The sequence below is a fragment of the Thermobia domestica genome, chromosome 8 (assembly GCF_964235325.1).
Source record: "Thermobia domestica chromosome 8, izTheDome1.hap1.1, whole genome shotgun sequence".
Classification (NCBI taxonomy): Eukaryota; Metazoa; Arthropoda; class Insecta; order Zygentoma; family Lepismatidae; genus Thermobia; species Thermobia domestica.
Window position 1 is genome coordinate 266,391,111 of NC_137461.1, and position 23,356 is coordinate 266,414,466.

The window sequence follows — 23,356 nt, forward strand, 5'->3', positions numbered from 1 at the left end:
TGAGTGTTGTGATCAACTTTCTGGTACGAGGCGCATCCAGAAAGTAACATTCCCATGTGTCCCATAGCTAGGAAACCGTATGTGGCGCGCAGCGACTGCGTTGACGTGAGAGAGTAAGGCCCTAGCTTAGCGCATGCGCCAGCGGAACTTTCCTAGTGCTCTCAGAAGCGTCGTGCCAGTGGTTGAAGATGGAAGTGGTCTCGCGGCGTGAAGTGCGAGCAGTTATAAAGCTTTTGAATGCACAGGGTATAGTGCCGATGGAAACCCATCGTGAGTTGTGCCAGGTCTGTGGACCTAATGTCAATGAGGAAGCAGATAGTGTGTTGCTGATGTAGACAGTGATGCTAGGTCCTCAAGTTAAAATTTCCCTCAGAAATGCTCAAAAATTCCCTTTTTAAGATAAAATTTCCTTAATTTTGTTCACTATATATATATATATGTGTGTGTGTGTGGATGTGGGTGGGTGTGGGTGTGCGTGTATGTATGCCTGAGTGTTTAAAATAGCATTATTTCGTATCTATGGATTATTAAACTGTGCTCATATCTCCACATCATACATTTGTGCTTTTACTTCAATGTTATCTTGTATAATGACATCCTCAAGCCATGCCGCAGAAAGCTTGTGGAAAAAAAATGTTTGTCACTTTGTGTGTAGGAAATCAGGAAAGAATGCTACCATCTTTTGTCATACTGCCACAGTAGTTAGTAACATAATATTTGTTGAAAGTTAAATTTCCCTACATTTTATCTCAAATTAGTTAAATCTCCCTTTTTCCCTCCTTAAAAAATGTCTTTGCTAAATCTCCCTACGCCGCGGGAAATTTCCCTCAAACTAGCATCACTGCCTGTAGATAATTTGCAGCACGACGCTAGAATGCGCATCATAAGGAGCGCAGTGGGAGGTTAATTGTTCGGGAAAGCATGATGCAGAATCGTCGCTTCTCAATAATGGAACTCAGCGGTCAGTACCCGGAGATTTCCCGCTCCTTATTATACACCATTGTAACCATCCTTTGTCTGTGATTGTAACTGCTCGCACTTCACAGGCAGAGCGAGTGTTGTTTTTCTATTGTAATTATTTTTTTCGTTGAGTCAAAAAGTACATATTTCAAACAGCAGTGTAGCGAATTACCCCTTCTTACAGTGCCAAATTATATATTCATAATGAAGTCTAAAGTCCAAAATCTTATTGCAATGTTTCTAGTGCGTCCATTATTATGTAGCAATGTGCTATAATGTTTTAAAAAATGCCTTATAAACCCCAGGACACTAGAATAAACAAGGTCAGATTAGCCCAGGATCGAAAGTGTTAAACCTTATATATTGGAAATATACAACTAGTTCTGTTTTCCTTGAATTTTTGGGGCCCTCAAGCAAGTGGGGCCCTAAGTTATAGCTTGTTTAGCTTATACGTAAATCGGGCACTGGTTATAACATTTGGACAGGTATCTTTTAAGCTGTGAAAGAAACTTCAGAGAAAGAGAGAGAGAGGGGGGGGGGGGGGGAGAAGGGAGAGATCAGAAAAGTGAGTTTGATTTCCTTGTGCGCTGAAAGCGCAACGTATCATTTGTATTTTTTAACTTTACCAGTGAAAGCCATTATAACAAGCTTGCTACTAACTGGTGATTGAATTGAGACAGGTTTTAACGATACATTGTAGGCAAATTCCTACTAAGAGATGACACTCACAGTCACAAAAGTCTCAACAACTTGATATTCAAAAACAAAATTTCCTATAGACCTAACGAGGGTTATTATCTCTTTAAACAATAAAACTCATGTACAACCTTTCTTTTGAATCTGTAAATTCACTGGTGAAGCGTGCTTTGAAGCAAGAGCGAACATTCTGCTCATAGGACAAACGGAAATTAATTTCCCATTTTATTCTCGTGAAGAATTTAATGCAATAATAATGACGTTATTGTTGTTCATAAATTATGCTGATTGTGAAATGTAAACAGTACGTACACACTGGAGTTCTCTAATTAAATTTAACATTCATAGAATACTAGAGCATTGCATTTAGTTTTTTTCTCTTTATTTAAAGGAACAAGTGCTCTAGGAAATAATGTTTTAGTAGGTTACTACAAGGTACAAATCAAAAGTACGTGTTATTATATAGCCCTATAATTCCGGTCATGTTAAATATTTGGGTGAGACCTTCCATCACTTCTGAACGTCATCTCCGTCCACCTTGACATATCTTTGCAGTCTATGTATGTTCGGGCGGATCGAAAAATAATAATTTTTTTTTTTCAAATCGAATTCTAATAGTGGAGAAAAGTTGGACCGTCTATCCCAACGTGTAACTGTATTTTAATCTTCAGTTGGAGGTCAAAGTTTATTTCTTAAAGTTATAATAGGACAGTAATATCTTCATTAGCATGTAACAATACACAGAAGGAAAGAAAATCGAAATCGGATAGTACTTTCAGTTAGCGCATTGCGGTAAAAATTTCATCAAATTGTCGAAAATCGTACTTTCTTGGATCAGCATATATATATATATATATATATATATATATATATATATATATATATATATATAATATTACTTTTTTATAGTTCTAATGGAGTGTTAATTTTTCCTAGCTATGTAGCAATAAACACTACATAAGAAAGTCGAAATTGGATAGAATCTTCAGTTCACAACTTAAAATCGAAAAACCTTAGGAAACGAAGTATCTTTAATGTCTCAATCAGTACGCGCAGATTGGATTAAGAACCACTTCGATGTTCTTACTATGTAAAAAATGTTCTTCTTACCCGGGAGATCATTTTCTCTTCATCCAGCTGTCGAGGGATTTAGCGTGAACTGACCTTGATAACTTCAAGTGGTATGTTACAATTCTTTCTACCATGCAATGAGAGAATCCTTTAAGGTTACAGATATCCTCAACGGTTAGCCTTTTATCCTCCATGACCAGACTTCAACAGGAGCAATGTTGTTTGAGAGGATTACACGAATTGTACGGAGCAAAAAATGAGGTGTTGAAATAACACAAAATGACTACCACTTTAGCGTGTTACTGGTGTGTTAATTCAGCGCCAAGATATCACTTTCCGAGCATATCAGAGATAACTAGTTACTACCTGAGAGAATTTGAATTGGCATTTATCGTTTAATATGAGCAAAGGTTTGCAAATTATATTTGGCACTTATGCCAAATAACGAATAATATTTTATGTTTTGTGTAATCGGTCACAATAATATTGTTGTAAACCTGTGAAAAGTCTGACAACAGTTACATAGGCAACAGTTCTGCCACCTTATGTTCATATATGCTAAGACACAAGAATAACATATAAAGAAAACAGATAGAATTACAGCTACCTGTATAACTATTGTCAGATGATTCACAGGTTTACAACAATATTATTGTGACTGATTAAAGAAAACATAGAACATTATTCGTTACTTGGCATAAGTGCCAAAGGTATTTTGCAAAGCTTTGTTCATATTAAACGATAAATACCAATGCAAATTCTCTCAAGTAGTAACTAGATATTTTTGATATGCTCGGAAGGCGATGCCTTGGTGCTGAATTAATACACATGTAACACGCTAAAGTGGTAGTCATTTTGTGTTGTTTCAACACCTCATTTTTTACAGTGTACTTTTCCGGATTGCAAATTTTCAGTTGGTCTCTACCACTACATCGAAAAACTTCACACATCCACTTTTGGACAGTACAATCAGCAACAGCAATGTCCTCACAATTCATCCTTGAACTGATGATGAGTATCTGTACCTTTTTCACAACATGTAACCAAAATGTTTATTAGACACTTCTATGGTGAAATCCGTCATTTCAGTCACTATGAAAAATGTATTTTTTCACAGGTGAATATATTAAAAGTTTTCAACGTTAGAAACCTGAAATTTTGCACAGTTAAGTTTTAAAGCATATACAGTGAAACCTCTACTAACGGACACCTCTATAAAGCGTACACCTCCCATAACGAACATATTTTGTAATCCCCGAACACTGTAATAGGAAAAAACATATTGACAAACCTCTCTAAAGCGGACACTCTCTAGTACGGACACGGACAGTCTTTCTTGTATTTTATAGCTATTATTTACCTCCGTATTACGGACACTTTCTCCAGAAACAAGTTGGAAAGTGCAGTAAAAATACACTTTTAGTAAACCATACGTATGTCACCAAAGAAGAAAGTGTGGGTGTGACAACATTTTGCCTCCTCAACTGTCTGTTCAGCAACCCAGAGGAAGGGTTTCTGTTTCACAACACCCTTATATCCTTTGCTTGCATTCCAGTCACACCCAACCTGCTTTAGAAACAAAAGTGATTGACAGTTGCCCACTGTTTGGAATGACACATCATTCTACTGTCCCGCTGGAATCTCTAACCAAACAGAAGACAAGGTTAGTATTTTTGACCACGGGTACGCATATTGTCTTTTTTTTTTTTAAAAGAAAAAAGTCATTGTTGGGCTCCAATTAACTCTCAAATTAAAGCAACACACCGAAAACATAGTAAATAGCGATAAGTGTAAAGCGCAGAGAACTATAACATCTTATTCCCATGTTGTGCCTCGAATTGAATGGCGCAAGATAATGCAGGTACAGTAACATTTTGGTAATATTCATAAATACGTGACTCATGCAAAAAAAATCTAATTGCATATTACCTTGTTTATTAATTTACGTAAGAAAATATTGAAACCTCTCTAAGGCAGACACCTCTCTATAGCGGACATTTTTTGATTCCCCACGACTGTCCGCTTCAGAGAGGTTTCACTGTAGTTAATTCATACATATTATTATATTAATTATATTAATAAGCCCTTATTAATTTTTGAGCTATAGCAAAACTGCACGTAATTTTTGTATGTACCTCGTATATTGAAAATATCTGTTATTTCCACCTGACTGATATATGACGTAAGAGAATGCTCTTACAATCGAAGTATAATCCAATTTGGCAGTGTACGAGGGGCCATGAATTCACGACTAACTTATCAGCAAAGGGATCTAGTACCCCATTTGTCTGTCATCACTATCTTTATCATGCCAGGATTGCTGTCTGCTCTCTGTTCTCTCAGTGTGAATTACTGAGAGTAGGAGCAAAATTCTGAGACGTCCGATAGCCCCAATTGGAAGTGACCTGGCTAGATGGACGCTATCCTTTAGTGAAGCTGAGAATCCATTTCGTTTCCTTTCGGAAACACTTAAGCTTTTGTAGCGATCAATGATAATGAAGCTTGCAAAAAGTGTAGCCAACCTACTACTTCAGTGTATCAAAATGCGAAAGTAGATTATATAGATGTATACTGAGTTTATAAAAAATCCAAAGCCGTAAGCTAACTTCGAAATGACTAAAGATACGAAAAAAATTGGAAACACAGGAAAGTTGTTTGGAATAGGTGGTTATCAACCTAAAATGGTCAATTTTTTCAATCGCACCGGACATTTGGGTTCGAACGTACGTAAGAACGCACAAAAATGAGAGGGAGGGAACCTAGGGCACCTCGAATCTAATAATGCTGTATAGAAGTATTGCTGGTATGATGAGTACCCAACGGAACCTGCTGTTCTGGCAACGTTACTTTTTTGCTTAAGATAGAGTACCTTACTAGTGTGAAGATTAACACTTTCAGACCCAATGACAAGTATCTTTTCTTGTTGATACAAGGTGTTGAGTCTCAAAGATATGTTTTCTTGTCTCACACCTTCCACAATTGAAGTTTTTTGAATTTTTTTTTTCAATTTTTTGCGCCAACCTGGCTCGGGCCTGGATTCAGGTAGGGATGTGAAAATCCCTTAAAAATACATAGTTATGTATACAAATGCGTGTTCAAAATTTCAATCTTCTATCTTGAAAACAAAGGGCTGAAAAATGTTTGTCAAAGTCTGAAGATGACCCATATATATATATATATATATATATATATATATATATATATATATATATATATATATATATATATATATATATATATATATATATATATATATATATATATAACAGTTTACTGCGTCATTACCATTTGGCATAGGGTCACGGTTCAAACGCCATTTTCTTTAGTGTAACACGCCCTTTCCAATGGTATTACTCACATGTCCGTATCATACACCTGCATCGGGAAATTCGGAGAAAACCGGACATTTTCCTGAAAAAAATTACCCCCTTGAAAAATTGTGCACTTCGGGTTCGATCCCGGGTTCACGTAGGGACCTCAGCGAAACTGAGAAATACTCATAGATACACACAGTTCGTATGCAAAGTTTCAATCTGATAACTTGAAAAGGGCGTTAAAATTTTTTGAAATTTGCCTTAAGGAAAAGGAATACTCAAAGATACACACAGTCCGTATGCAAAGTTTCAATCTGATAACTTGAAAAGGGCGTGAAAATTTTTTGAAATTTGCCTTAAGAAAAAGGAATTCTACGCCCCTCCCCCACATTCAGCACCGCCAGTTGACTATTCGGTTTCAAATCACATCTGGGGTGTTCTTTGGTCCATGATTGACTTGACCAAAAAAAAAAAAAAAACCCTTGCTTAAATGCATGTTATAGAACCTAAATAAGCGGTTAAAGACAATACTACGCTGTGGTAACAAAAGTTACCATAAATTCTGAAAAAGGTTAAATTATTTTTGATTGTTATTTAACGAAACAAAAAGAAATTATTTTCATTGTAACAATTTAAAAGAAAAACATCGTCAATAATTTTCTGATAATGGATATTGTATATTGTTAGAAGTATCATTTCATATTTTTTCTAAGTATTTAACGTAACAAAATGAAATAACTGCATTTTTACAATTCTAGTATATCTACTGCATGTTATTTTAATTTCAGGTTCCAACGTCGAAGGCGCTTTGTTACGTGCTCTCAAACTTGCTCGCCAAGGTCGAACCCAAGGATATGACATTTTTGCTGGAAAACAACAACCAGAGCCTGTGATCATTCTCTTGAGTACTGGTAAACCAAACATTGGAGTGAATTCTATTTCTAATATCCTTACATCAGTGAGCAATGCCAACGCCATTGAACGAGTTCCCATCTTCAGTTTGGTCTTCAGAGAAACTACTGGTTTTGATCTTTTGAGGCAATTAGCAAGGGAAAACTACGGCATCGTTAGGAACATTTACGAAGACTTAGATATTGGGCTCCAGCTGAGAGATTTCTACGATGGGTTGTCGTCTTTCTTAGTCAGCAATGTCACTTTCAACAACACAAAGCCAGAGGTATGTTGAGCAAAATTTCTTTCTTAGCTTAATACAATTTGTCCCACTCAAAGGTAGTCTCAGAAAATGTTGGTTTGAAGAAGAAATAAAACATATTTTACTTATGTGCAGTGCCGGATTTACGTATAAGCTAAACAAGCTATAGCTTAGGGCCTTACTCTCTTGGGAGCACCAAAATTTAAGGAAACAACTGGATGTATATGTTCAAAATTTAAGAAAAATAATAAATAAAGTAAAATCTACACATAGTAACAGTGCTTCATGTTGTGTAGATATGATGTAAGTAATGGGGCCCCTTCTGCTAACCTGCTTTCTAAAATATCATTATTTTGTTCATTTCTGGATATAGGGTGCCTACGTTCATTTTGATACTTAAAGGGCCCCATTACGTTTAGTACCTTAGGGCCCCAACAAACCTAAATCCGACTCTGCCTATGTGCATAAGAAATTAAACGAAATGAGGTTATGATAGGAGGTGCTGGAAATATTTTCTGTGAGCGACAGAGCACAACTTAAGAGGCCTCATCACGGCGAAATTAAAATACCGCTAATTTTACAGTAATTATGTGATATCTTCAAGTAGATAAAAGGTAAACTGAAAGTGGAACAAGAGCTCGCTAAACAATATTATTTTACATGAGATACCATTATCACGAATCACTTATCTGCTTTCGATTTCCAGCCATTTCGAAAATCGGCATTTATTTTCGCGTTTCTAAATGGCTACAAACGGGAAGCTACTAAGTGACTCGTGATAACGGTACCTCATGCAAAATAATATTGTCTAGGGCGCTCTTGTTCTACATTTCGATTATCTATTATCTATTTGAAGATATCACATAATTACTGTGAAATTAGCGGTATTTTAATTTCGCAGTAATTAGGTCTCTTAACAAGACGCTGCAAGTTTCTGTAGGTAGCTGCCAGAACCTCTAATGTCGCTGCTCGGATGTTGCGCTGGATCCCTTAGTTCAAGTCGTACTTTTTATTAAGTATGTACCCTTGGACAAAATATACAACACCTAAAAGAAGTTAATGAAGCATAGAATATAGATACATCAGTTATACCCACAAAAGATTTATAAGGCATTCTGTCACCAAAAATCTTTGTTGCAATTGCATTTATCATTATTAAAATTAGCAATACTATTTTCCGTGTAATAGTACAACTACCTACATCGACAGTAGCATTTCAATTTCGATTTAATTATACGAAGTATTAATTTCTAACTGATGTAAAATAATGGGCCTTATGCATAGTCATTCTGACGCGTGATTAGTGCCATACTAAAGAGTTCGACTAATATATATTTCCTGCAGTAGTCAGGCCTTTAGTATGATGCTAATCATATGTCAAAACGACTCTGCGTAAGGCGGAATAAGTTTAAGAAAAAAAAAAAAAGAGAAACATTTCCATTGTCAACTATTGCCCTTCATGGAAGCTTATTAAACGGTTCTCGATGGTTTTGTAATCTATTAATGTACGCTGAAACAATACCGTGATTGAATATGTTAGCAAATTGTCTGTTTACAAAATACACAGTAACAATTGAGACCAAAGGCGTAGCCAGAACTTTTCGTATGGGTGTGCACAAAAGTAAGTAAAACATAACTTTTCATATGGGTGTGCACAAAAGTTGTTCAAGCATAATTTTTCAGACGGCATTAGAATGTACAATGTATAATCCGAAAACCTTAAGGTTGGTTTAAAGGGACAAGTTTTGCCGATAGATAGCACTACAGTCTGAGTATCTCTCCCATGTATTTTTTATCTTTTACGAAAATTTACGATTTCTCTTACAAAGTTCAACCTACAGACTTCAAATTTTTAGAAAAGGAACTTCATGATCTATCGAAGGCAATAATCCGTGCCGATTCTTTATTTAGAATTTTCTTCATTGTTGAAATGGGTTAATTGTTAAAATGAATATCCAAACGTTTAACAATGGAACTGTTTCAACAATGCAGAAAATTCTAAATAAAAAATCGGCACGGATTGTTCCCTTTAATAGGTTATGAAGTTCCTTCTCTAAAAATTTGAAGTCTCTAGGTTGAAATTTATAAAAGAAATTGTAAATTTTCGTGAAAGGTAAAAAATACATGGGAGAGATACGAAGACTGTAGTGACATCTATCGGCAAAACTTATCCCTTTGCACTAACCTTAAAGAGAAATGTTGAATTCTCGTCGTGAAAGTTTAAAACAACGAATAAAGGTAATTAAAGCATAGCTCTCATATGGGTATATAAAACATGACTATTCATATGAGTATGCACGAAGGTAAGTAAAGCATACTTTTTCATTGTGTACGGACAAAGATAGTTAAAAAGGAACTTAGACATGTATGGTCTATAATGTGTTCCGTCTGTAGCATTAAAATGATGAAGACATGGTGGATATGATTTTAGTGGTGTAAAGGTACGAGTATATTTTCCAGTTAAAAGGTTACTTTTCAACAAAACGAGAATAACAATTTTATGTATTGTAAAGCAAAATGTAAATAGTAACCAATAACGAATAAATTTAGAATCTTTTAGTTCAATTCTCAACTAGATGACTATACAAATAGTAGATAGCAAATAAGCTAAATTTATTTATAGGAGTCAGGGCTAGATGTAGGGGATGTAAAGATGCACGTGGACCCCCCTTTTTCGTTGTAAATATACACTATCTCAAATAAGAAACTAGCTCTGAAAATAGCCACACTTTCCGAAACTTTCTGCCATCATGTTTTCCTTCGGGGCTTAAAAGAAAGCCGTGCTTTACAAAAGCAATAATTTAAGTCGATTTTTAAAAGGTTGAAGGAAAAGGTTTCACCAAGCAAAACAATATAGCATTTGTCAAGTAGGGAAGACAACAGAAACCAGGAGGACAGAACTTTTTTTTTTTTTTTTCCTGCATAACACCTTGTTTGTTTGTAGAAGCGTCAAATAAGTGGCGCAAAAGAACGTTGCCACTGTCTTGAAAAGACTTATCGGCAATTTACAAAGGTAATTAAACGTGTAAAATGTAAGGATTTGATTAGTAGAAAAATGATAAAAAGTAATAAGATGAGTACAAAGGTATATGACATGTACGTACAAAGTAATAAGTATGATAAAGTAAAAAATACGTGAAAAAAAGGTAATGTCACAATCGGGAAAAAGTCAAATCAGGAGAGAAGTATGACACAATAGGGTAAAGGTCAAAATCGGGAGAGAAGTTCGAACAGTTAAAGAGGGCTGAAGGCCAAGATGGACAGGGCAAAAGGTAGAGAAAAGTGGGAGTGTAAAATGAAGGGAAAATAGTGTTGAAAAAAGAAGGGAATGTATGAATGTGTAAATGGAAAAAAGAGTGTAAGTGTAATGTACCTGTATTGTATAGAAAGGCCCAGTCAAATCTCGTCCTCACAGAGCACACAAAACACGATGCACTCCCCGTAACGGCCACTGACGAACTCCCCTGCATAACACCTTCGACCCTCTTGAAAATACTTTCCTCCGTTCTATGCATCAGTGTTGCCAGGGATAAAGAATTTGTCACATGACAATTTGAAGAGTTTCAGTGTGATTGGTTATTTTGGTAGTTATTGGTGCATCCCCCTCAGACAATCCTGGATCCGGCCCTGATAAAAGCATATTGAATATGAACAATACTTGCCCAATCTAAATAAGTTTCTAAAGTCCATGCAATAAGTAAAAGAAAGAACGTACATACCAAAGTCCAATGCCCAATATAACTCAATGTTCTGTCATTCTTCATTTACCAAACGAACGTAGTTTCTTGTGCACATATCTTTCCGAACACACAATTCACACCAATTTCCCCCATAACAAGACACAACAATTTGTGATAGAATTCATATTCAAGACACGTAACTTTTTCATTATACACTGATAATAATTTTAACATTTGTACTTGTTATATGCCTCTTCTGCAACATAATGGCGGGCCTACATTGGACTACATAAAAAAGGTCTCTAAACCTTTATCCTGTGAGTGCCGAGCGAAAGCAAGGTACATCAGTGATGCCAACGTGGAATCTTATAAACGCCCAACTCGAAAGGCATCTTATAAATGCCCATTTTGCTCGTCAATTTCCCACGAGCTGTACTAATTACAAAATTTATAAAATATAAAAATTAAAACTATGGTATGCCACTTACTCTCTTCAATATTTGAGTGACATTCGTAAATTCCGATTTTCTAAATTCCCAATAAATATTTTCCTTAATTAAAAGACTATTGAAATTGCTAATGAAAACGAACATATTTTGTTGTCAGAATTTAGTATTTCCATCACTCTTTTGTGTTTTACTAAACATTATTAAACTAAACAAACTTCATTCTCGAGTTAAGAGGCTTCATCCCGGCGAAATTAAAACACCGCTAATTTTACAGTAATTATGTGATATCTTCAAATAGATAAAAAATAATAATTGAAATGTGGAACAAGAGCGTCCTAGACAATATTATTTTGCGTGAGGTACCGTTATCACAAGTCACCTAGTTGTTTTCCGTTTCCAGCCGTTTAGAAACGCGAAAATAAATGCCGATTTTCAAAATGGCTCGAAATCGAAAGCAGATAAGTGAGTCGTGATAACGGTATCTCATGTAAAATGATATTGTCTAGAGCGCTCTTGTTCCACATTTCGATTATCTTTTATCTATTTGAAGATATCACATAATTACTGTAAAATTAGCAGTATTTTAATTTCGCCGGGATGAAGTCTCTTAAGTTTGTGAGGAATGTTTCAGAAATTGTCTGTTTCTCGTTTAGTAATTTATTTTTTCTGCTCATTATTATTATTATTATTATTATTTAATTCCAGGGAAATTCAAAAGTTACTGTATAAATCACTTCAACATTAACATATGCTTTCCAATGACAAAATTCGACAATTAGCATTGATTTCACATCTATTTAAGCGTTATTAACGTACTTTTGGTGCCGATAAAATATGAAAAAAAAAAAATAGAAAATCATATATATACTGGCAATTTTGATGAAAATTCTCTTTATCCCTATTTGAAAAATTGAAGTAAAAACAACCCACAAAATGGGTTTTCTTTCACTGATTGGCATCACTGAGGAAAACCTCTCGAAACTTTATGGAGTGCACCATCTGTCACGCATCAATCATATAACGAAGATAGTTTACTGATATCTATCAATAGTAAGTGGCTGTTACCATAGATACACGTATACGTAAACTCGAACGAGACTTCCTTTTTTTCTACAAATAAATTTATCACATAACAAATGTCAGGAAGTTTATTCTAAATAAGTTTGTACTAAAATGCCTAAATGATTATTGTAAATTAAATTATTTTTTACAAGCAAACTATAATTTATCTTTACAGGGCGAATGGAACCTTATAACGAAAACAATGTTCGACTATGAGGATACCTGGAAGCAAAAATACATCAAACGAAAGGCCGATTTGCTGGGCGTGTATCCAAACTCAAACTTTGAAAGAACACCACCTAAAGTAGCTGTCAACAACGCTACTAGAAAGATTGGTTTCAAAGAACGTTTGTGGGCCTTCCTCACCATTAAGAAGCTTCTGGAAGAAGATGGAATCCTTCGAAGACCGGACGAATATGACAACTATGACAGAAGCGCTCTGGATTCTAGCGGCAATGAGTCTCCCAGAGAAAAAGCATTAAGACTCGCACTTGAGGTAAGTGGTTGTAATTACAAGTTCCTTCCAGTCGTGTAAATTTATCAAAGCATATGACAAGGTATCTAAACTTTAACCAAAATTGAAACATAACACTCATGTTTTGTAATTACTGCATAATTTTAAAAGTTCTGTCAAGGTTTTTTTACTTTGGGGTTTTCCTCACCATTTTGTGTAGTAGTGGATTGATCGTCTTTGGTTTATTTTGTGCATTTCGATTGAAAGCGTTTAAAAGACATCATACTCTAGTGGTTAAGAGCTTGCCTTACTAAAAATAATACAAAATTTACCATTTGTCTTTTGCTTACTTATTCATAAATGAGAGGAGATAATAAAATGCAACTTACCACAATCATAGATAATGTTATTCTACAACAGAAAATATGGAAGAATTTTCAGTGTTGCCATCCATAGAAATTACAGTGTTGTCAGAATAACAATGCCCCTAAAATCTAAGTTAAAACAGTGACTAGGGGAACGAACTCAACTGCATTTGATTATATATAATGTAGTTTCGGTTTGCTGGGAAATAATTTTTAAATAACGTTATTATTTAATTTTAATAACTGTATGTTAAAACTACTTTGTTTATTACAAACTAAATACAACTCTTATTTAAAAAGTAGTTCACAGCAAACCAAAAGAACATTATACATAATCAAATGCAGTGGAGTTCGTTCCCCTAGTCACTGCCTTAACTTAGATTTTAGGGGAATTGTCATTCTGGCAACACAGTAATTTCTATGGATGGCAACACTGAAAATTCTTCAGGTTCATATTTTCTGTTGTAGAATAACATTACTGAGGCAAACTGGGGAGTCACATGAATAAAAAGACGTGAAAGCCACTAGGTCTGGAAAGCTTCTAATACACCTGTTAGGGTGACCACGTGTTAGTCGGTACGCTGGACGTAGTTTAACCAATCACTAACAGATGGCATTGGAGTCGCTCAGACATACAGAGAAACGTCACGTCAAGGGGTTTGGTTTGTGTTCGGATTTACAGCATTTAGTGAGTATAGTCATGTGCGATTACAAGGAACAAAGAGTGTACATAAAATGTTTGTTTCTTATAGGCGCTGTCAGCAACTACTTGTCAGTGTTATTGAATAGCCTACCTTACAGCGAATTTGTCAGAAGACTTGAAAATGAAACGGATATCCTCCGAAATTTGTGCCCCAGCATTCTCTTACAGAACCCGAAGCACGACCAGATCAGATATATTCAGTTGAGGTGTTGTCATTTCTCATGTCATGTGGCATAACATCACCCTTAAAGTATTGCCAAATGTACCAGTACACTTTTCCGAGCAAATGTACCAGTGCACTTTTCCCCAGCAGAAAACCAAAATTTCACACACACACTATTTGTTTCTTGTGGTTACGCATCATAATTACCCACAGCATGCGGAGAATAGGGATACAACGGAGCATAAACGCCGAACTACTTCACACGGATTGAGGCCGTTAATTTGGTACGAAAAAATCCAAGCTGACAACGTCTAGCTTCATGTGTCTTCTAACTCCAGATCACAGGTATACGAAGCTATAATTTCAATTATTTTTGGTACCCTCGTAATTAATGAGGTCAAATATCTCTATATCAAGAAAAAGTACGAATAGTATTTTGTCTCTGGTAGACGTGATTTGATTCCTAGATGAGTGTTGTGTCATGATCACAAAGAAGAGTTACTTGACTAAAAAAGTTAAAATCTATGAATTACAAAAGTTTGGGACATTTGCGTCAACAAACTTCATTTAATTGAGTATACGATTTTGGGTATGCTATAGTTGTTCGTGCTTGAAAGAGAGTTTGATTAGGGCTGGATGCAGAATCTTGGGTCGTGAGGGTATTCGGGAGCCAATTCCAACCTAGAAAGCCAGAAATAATGGCCGTGGGTCTTGATGTGCTGATATGCATCTACTAATTAAAGATCATCTGGCCAGTCCTATTCCATGCACCAACTTTAGAAGGACTAGTCGATTAAATACGATCATAACATTTTGATAGGGACCATCGTTATGAGGCCTCAGATCTTTTCATTAAATCTTTCAGTACTCGATAAGACAAAGACTACGATACCAAAATAAAAAAAATTGAAATCCGAAAAAATCTTTAAGTTTTACGTCCCACGGTTATGCCGATTAGGCTAAAGGAGACGGTGATGATAAGAGGTGAATGGAATGGTGGAATGAAGAAGGTGGGAGGAAACGGGAGAACCCCGGGAAAACCCACGAGCACGGTGTTTGTCCACCACAAAGTTCACACGGCGCGAGCTGGGATCGAACCAGGGACCCCAGCACCGGAGGTGAACGCTCTACCACTGAGCCACCGCTGGAGTAGGAGGGGTCAAAAGCCGTCATCTGCAAGTGATTGTAGGTCCCTTCAGTGTGAAGTTTTCTTGCCGAATCACGTGGTGGTATTTGTAAACACTGACATGTGGAATTGTTTGTTTACATCACATGGAATATTACATCCTCCTGGTATGTTTAAAAAATAAACCGAAGGGTTATTTTTCTAGATGTGGGGTTGGCAACACTGAGTGATCACACAAAAGAATCACTGAAAACATTAACAACATTAGTAACACTGAAAAAAATCACTTTTCGGAGCACTAGAAGGTAGGGGAGTATTCAGACAAAAACTGATCCGGTCCAAGCCTCTACCATGTAAAACTTTGTCCCATATAGGTATAGGTAGAGCGTTAATAAAAGGAGTGTCCGGAATCGATCTCCCACTACCAATTTTATTATAAAATTTCTATATAAAAAGTATTTCCACAAAATACTGTCTCTAATATCAAAGGTTAAGTATAGGTGGTATTTAACCGTAAGGTCGCAGACAGGATCTTGCAGAGCCCCGTGCAGGCCAAGGAAAATGGAACAAGGTGCCCAAAGCTCCGAAGCAAGCAGTGGGTAGGTTAATTGGCCAACAGAGCCCCGAAGCAGGCTAAGCCAGGAGAAAGGATAGGCGTAGTCCCGAAGCATACTAGAGGAGGGTCACAAGAAAACTGGTGTCGAGTTGTCTTCGTCCATTCAATACATTGCTTGGGTGGCGGTGACGCTCCTGCTCCGATGTCGTCCTCAGCTACGTGGGAGGAACCAAAAGCCGTCGTCTGCAAGTGATTGTAGGTCCCTCTGGTGTGAAGTCTTCTTGCCGAACCACGTGGTGGTGTTTGTAAACACTGACATGTGGAATTGTTTGTTTACATCATCACATGGGATATTACAATATATATACAACTCCATGCAAAACGTACCCGCCTTTGGCCGGGAGACCCGGCTTCGATTCCTGGGAGGACCTTACGTAGTTCGGATTCTGTTAGAAGGTCTACATGTGATGTAGCCTCGCTGTTGAACGAGCCGTTAAACTACAATCAACTCCATGCCCTATAGAACCCGGAGGTTCAATTCTGCGTTCACGTAAGCTCTCTAGGAAACAAACACATGAAATTTAAACCTTTACAGAGAGAGAGAGAGAGAGAAACTTACACTCGTTCAGCGTTTACTAGAGCTTTTAGAAGTAAAACTGTATTACTTCTGCCTTTCAATGGAAGGTCTGCTAGCTGAATAACATGGAAGGTTAAAATTGTTTTCCGTTAGATGATAAGACGTAGCCTATCACAAAACAAAGCGGGATTCTGGAGATATCACTCGCTATATGGGCTATATGGGATACAACAACTCATTGACGCTTGGGCTAATTCAATTAAGTAAAAGTAAAACAAACATATAAAAAGCTGTTTTCAACTAATAGTACTTGATTTGTTCACATTGTAAAAATCTCTAGATTTGTAAATAAGTCCCAAATCGTCATTTAAAAATCACCAAAAAAGTCGCTAATCGGATATGTTATTTTTGGCGCTATTCTGGAAGTCGAATCCCCTAGATTTAGCGACTTTTCTTCCAAATTGGCACCACTGCGCAAATCATTTGAGCGCGTCCGAAAAATTTGTGACTTGCAGGACGTAAAACAAAACCATGTTTACGTAGAGAATAATCAATTATTCGGACTGAATTGTGACTTATTGTTTCAATATGTAAAATTTAATAATACATTATTAACAACATTAATGCCAGTCCCTATAAAACATACCTTGTATTAATATATACAGTACTATTGAAAACTTATAATGTGACTTTTCTCTATTTTTCTTTCAGTATTCATTTGTTACTCCCCTTACCTCTCTTGTCATAGTCAGCAACAATGGGTCTTACGAGGATAGAAGAGGAAGATATTATTGTAAGTCAACAGTATATACAGTGTGCTTCATATTTTTGGATTATGTGTTACATTAACATTGATATATATCGTAATAATAGAAACACTAATACATTGCACCCAAAGGCACCGATCCTGGGGTCCAAGGCCATCCCCAAAGCTCATGTGCCCCCCCCCTAGTGTATTTATGAATATATAATATTTGGCATAATTTGAATGCAATTTGTCTTAACATCCTCATATATACAGTTTCTGCGTCTGAGTGAGCCCCCCCCTAAATTTACAGATAAATCGGCGCCCTTGATTGCACCACGTTCTCTTTGTCCGTTAGTAACACTGAACATCCGTTCACATCAACTGTCTCTTGTTAGTGTTGCATTGGGTGATACTGAGTACTACGTGCGGCAGTATAGTCCGAAGTCGTGTGTGCGACAGGCTAGGCATTGGTAATGCAAAATGGGAGACTTTTCCGATTGTGAAACACCGCAATTAGTTGGAGAAGTGTATCTAAGACTGTTCGGAATGCTAGGTATATCAAGAACAGATGTAAACGGCCTATATATCTCACGGCAAGTCATTATCAGAGAAGAGGAATGGTGGACAGAAACGAAGCCTAGGAGAGAAGAATGGTCAAATAGAGTGCCGGATTGACGTATAACCTAAACAAGCTATAGCTTAGGGCCCCACGCTCTTGGGGCCCCCAAAAATTAAAGGAAAAAAATTAATGCACATTTCCAAAATATAGGAAGAACAATAAAATTAAAACCTACATGTAGCAACAGTGCTTCGTTTGTGTAGGCCCCTAGGATGTAAGTAATGGGGCCCCTTCTGCTAGTCTGCTTCGTAAAATATCACTGGTTTCTTTATTTCTGTATATAGGGTCCTACGTTCATCTGGACACATAAAGGGCCCCATTATCTTCAGTAGCTTAGGGCCCAACCAAATCTAAATCCAGCTCTGGTCAAATATATAAGAGGTTGTAATGAAGAATTGTAGAGCAATGTGACATTGATGATTGCAGAATCAATCAGCGCCCGAAACGAACTATTTCAACAATCAAAGATCGATGAAAAGTGAATAGATTCAACATCTCAGCTCGTTTTGTGACTTCAGGGGCAGTGCGGCTCAATGGTAGAGCCCTTATCTCTAGTCCATGAGATCCCTGGTTCGATCATCGGCCAAGTAAATTTGTGGTGAACAACATCGTGTCCGTGGGTTTTCTCGCGGTACTCCCGTTTCCTTCCACTTTCTCATTCCACCAATTTTTTCATCCTCATTCACTTGCTTTAACCATCTTCTCCCTTAGCTAAAAGACATAATTACGGGACGTTAGACTAAAAAAAGTCACTTTTTCGGATTGCGACTTTGAAATCTCTTATTACTGCCACCATAGCAATAGAGCGTAAGAAAGGATGTCAACAGCATAACATATGGACCATCAATGATTGGAAGTGGCCAATATTGGTTGACCAGTCATATTTCTGCTGATTTCCAATAACAGCCCGGGCTTATAATTGAATAAATAAATGACTATGGTTTACTCGGTGTGTCAGCAATGATGTTATTTATACCTATCGCGATATGACCAAAAATGACACATACTGTACATTAAAAATTCAAAATAAAATTTCTTTAAAAAAATTGTAGTTAAAGTTTAAAGAAAGATGTAAAAATTAAACGAGAGGTCGTAAGAGGACTAAAAGAATAGAATACAGATTGAAATGAAATTTTTGAGTTTTACGGTTATGCCGGCTAGGCTAAAGGAGACGGTGAAGATGAGAAATGAATGAAGGAAGTGGGAGGAAACGGGAGAACACCGAGAAAACCAACGCACACGGTATTTGTTCACCACATAGTTCACTGGGCGGGAGCAGGGTTTGAACCCGAGGTCTCCAGCACCAGAAGTGAACGCTCTACCACTGACCCACCGCGAATATACAAATTATGCAATTAGAAAGTAACTAGACAAAACTCCATATTAATAGTACATAACATGAAAAATTTAATAAGAAGAACTTTTAAAGCACGTTAGCTATTCCAATTCATGGATAGAAGTGAGGATACGCCCACTATAGACCACATTAGCTTCTAAAACCTGATTTAAATTTTCAAATATTATTAAATGTTTTTTTGTTGTTAGTATTCTGGGCATTCTACAAGAATGTGTCGAATACTCAATCGGATGATACAGTCCCCACAAAACGGACTATTTGCGCTACCCACTAAGTAAGTACTGTTATATGAGAGTGTACGATACGCAAGCGACTCAAGATAACTATATCTCAATGCCTAGTAGGCGACGACGTCTGCTAACTACCCAAAAGAAGCTTTATTGAGTGAACCTTATTTTCACTCGCCTGGTTCTAATCTACTTGCCAGTAAGTGTATCCGTTAAAAAAAATGGAAACTACGGAGGTACGATTTATGTGTGACGCTGATGGGCACAAAAAACGTGTACTCTCCGCAACCTCTGACGACACTGTGCTAGTTTGAACAGAAATTTCATAACACTCTCTTCGTACTATTATTATTCTCAAAGAATGAATTACTACCAGTAATTAGCAGAGCATTTCTGGTGTCTACGTACGTTTTATGGTAGAAATGTTATTTCCTAAGGACGCAATCTTGCAAGATGACTATGCTCCAATAAACACAAGATCTGTAAAGTTCTTTGATTGGAATTTAACGTCCTTTTTCAGCGCTAAGCCTATATGACTACAGTTTAAGATGGAATTCAAACCACGAAAATTCTGTCAAATGTCAAAGCTCTTCCATCTGGAATCGAAAATCGAACCTGAGATTTTGTGCACCAAAGCTCCAGCGTTAGACATACTAGACCGTCAGGGAAGGCAAGGCCTGTGCATGTTTGTACGATAAGCCTCCTGATGGATTTAAACATTCCCTAGGTCGGCTCAATTCACCGATTTGAACGTAGTTGAACATTTACAGTCAGTTGTAGAGTAAGAAATTTTGTAGAGATTTCATTCTCAATCCTCACTGTCGCAGCTGATACCTCACTGTATGAAAAATGATTCAGTATTCCTTTAATGTCCATCGGAGGTCTACCCTTGCTTGGCTAGCCCGTGAGGCTTAAATCATCCGAAGTAAATTTTTGAACCAACAGGAAGCTGTCGATCGATCCAGTACTGCTCTGTTGTCTACACGACAAATTTCCTCCTTTGCATATTTTGCAGTTAGTCCTTCTTTCCATAAAAATCGTAATATAGCTCGAATTGCGATTTGGTCCTCACTCATGTTACCTCTTTTGACATTATGGGGAAACTCGCTATCACACGCAGCACTTGCCTTCACTTGATCCCACAAATCTGTCCTTTATGTTTTCCAACACTTTTCAGTGCTGGTGTCATCTATCCTCCCAAAGTTTCACCTCACGAAGACCAGTGTTCTGATGGTGCAGAACTTCTGGGTCTTCCTGGTATTTGTATATTATCTTTAAATAGAAAATACTTTAGAAAGAACAAACCTTACATACAGACATACAGGTACAAGATAACTTTTATATATGTATTTTTACTACAAGTCATGTCGATTGCTGCTTCTGTGCTGCTAAGGTCCTAAAGTAACCTTTTTGCTTGGTCATGGAATTATTGCTTTAATGTTTTTCAATTAGGCAAAATAAAGCAAATTACCTAAAACTGATTTCCGATTCAATGTTATATGTCTCATTTTCATATTTAGAATCTAATTGAATCACACAGAGAGAACAAGTATCAAATAGGAAACCAGGAGTTGGTAGGTGGCCTGTGGTGACAGACAAACAATATGAGATTTTCCATATAAACTGTATGATACTTTAATATAACGACCGATCGATATTTTCAAATGTCAAAATCAAAAATATTATTGATAAGTATTTCAAATTTTGATACTGCGATATTTTGGTATCTCATATTTCTATATTTATCAATTTTCATTATTTCGATATTTTGTTATTCGATGTTTTGATATTCTACATTTTTAGTATTTTTTGATATTTCGATTTTCATCAGTTTGACATTTTAATATTATATTTTTTGATATTTTAATATTCTATTTTTCAGATTTCTTGATAATCCGATATTGTCAAAAATATATTTCAAATTGACAGTTAAAGAAACTACGAAGATTTTTTTTGCCAGAAACAAAAATTCCAATTAAATTTAAAATTTAGCATTGGTTTCAATACGAAGTTCAAGCAAAATGAAGGTTATAACAATATTTGATTATTACATACTGAAATATAAAATTATAACTACATAATGAGAAAACACTCTGTATTCTGTTACTACAATTTTTCAAAAGGTATGATATTAAATTAAATTTATATTCTTATTATAGAAGAAACATTGCAGCAAGTTTCTTTCCAGGTGGTAAAGTACCAAGGATTGACGACAAGTTGCCACGTTGGATTGGAATAGCTATATACTATATTAGGAAAGAAGTAGAAAAGTACTTTGTCGAAAACTCAAGAAATGTGTCTTCCTCCTCCCTAATAAAATCAAGCTTTCTTGACACCCCGAGCGCCACTAGTCTCGATAGTAATTGGAATGCGAAACAAATGTGCAGGAAGATTGTATTTTCCTTTCTCTCTGGTCTTTGATCTCCAGCGTTCATTACAGACAGAGAAAGCCTTGATTGAGCGTATGAAGAGCGCATGTAAAGTCCGAAAACAAGCACTTACCTTTCAACCATGAAACCAATGTCATGCTATAGTTTCACTTCCATCCGAACTACAGTAGCCAGAAGGTACAGTAATGAAGGAATTCCTGCAGCATTAAAGGCTTCTAATATTATATCACTAATAGAGAAATGTCGGGCGTATCTACCACCCCTCTTAATGCATGAAAATTCACGCAGTCCATGTTGGCTAATCTGATCTCCACAAACTGGACAGTGATGAGAATCATAAAAGGCTGAATCTAAACGTAAGGCAACAGCAATTCGAAAACTTTCATTTGGTAAATGAAGACCTAAAGGTGCAGAGGGTCGCAATCAAGCATACACCCGCTTCGGGAGATGAAGCAGCAAGGAATCTGACTTTATCATCCTGAACAACAGATTGTGACAAATGATTACGAATTATTTTCATATTCTGTATTTCAGTATTTTTCGATATTTTGATATTCAATACTTTAATGTTTTGATTTTTGATGTTATATTTTCCGATTTTTCGCTGATTGATGTTCTATATTACGATATTTTAATATTTTATACTTCAATATATATTCTTTCTTTAATATTTCTTTATATTTCGATATTCGTTATTTTTTGATATGTCGATATATCGATCAAGTTTTGATGTTTTATTGATATGAAACTGGCACATCAAAATCCGGATATCACAGCCGTATTCCCACAGAATTGCTATCACAGTTCCATGAGTATTCTTCGTACCTTCCCAATACTTCTTTATTTCATCCTCCTAGACTGTGCTACCCCTTAGTTCTTCTACCTGTTTCTGTATACGTTTCTCATACCGTAAAGGGGTTGTTCTACGTCATACATCGACTAGTTGGAAATGACTGCCGTAGTTTGTATTAATTGTTAATACATCTTGCTTTAACATCATATAAAAATATTTCACATCATTCCCACTTCTTACAGAAGAGAGATAAGAACTATTTCTATGGACATTTTGCTTGGTAGTTAGACGTTTAACGTCCATTTTGAACAGCGAGCTTATATGCAACGTGGACTACAGTTTAATTTGGGATTTGAACAAGATAAGGCTTCCACCGGGTATCGAACTTGATCCCACATCGAAAGCGTGTACGCTAACAACATAACCACGATATACATTTTTGTTAACAAGAATCCTTATTCCTGAATTTCACACAATTTAGCACCATAGACCATTTCACATAGTATCCCATACATGTGTTCATAATGTCACAATTGTAAAGTTTTCCCCCAAATCTGCTGCTTCAGGTTGGCAATAAAGGAAGGATTAAATTTTAAATCAATAATTCCATTAAATGATTTGAGAATATTCAACAAAATACATTTTGGATAGCATTTAAAAAAGAAACATTTAAAAAAGAAAAGAAAATGAAATGAAATTTTTACGTTTTACGTCCCACGGTTATGCCGGTTAGGCTAAAGGAGACGGTGATTATGAGAGATGAATGGAATGGTGGAATGAAGAAAGTGGGAGGAAACGGGAGAACAACGAGAAAACCCACGCACACGGTGTTTGTCTACCACAAAGTTCACTTGACGGGAGCAGGGTTTGAACCGAGACCCCTAGCACCAGAG

At 36.4% G+C, this 23,356-nt stretch overlaps 1 protein-coding gene across 1 annotated transcript in view; it reads left to right on the forward strand.

The window, feature by feature from the left end:
- The window catches only part of LOC145693612 (uncharacterized), an 81,268-nt gene that overhangs the window by 45,459 nt on the left and 12,453 nt on the right, over positions 1-23,356 (forward strand). The window contains exons 9-11 of the mRNA XM_081769761.1: positions 6,830-7,218; positions 12,561-12,881; positions 17,041-17,122. Coding sequence (XP_081625887.1) covers positions 6,830-7,218; positions 12,561-12,881; positions 17,041-17,122 — 792 coding nt within the window. The remainder of the gene's footprint in view (positions 1-6,829; positions 7,219-12,560; positions 12,882-17,040; positions 17,123-23,356) is intronic.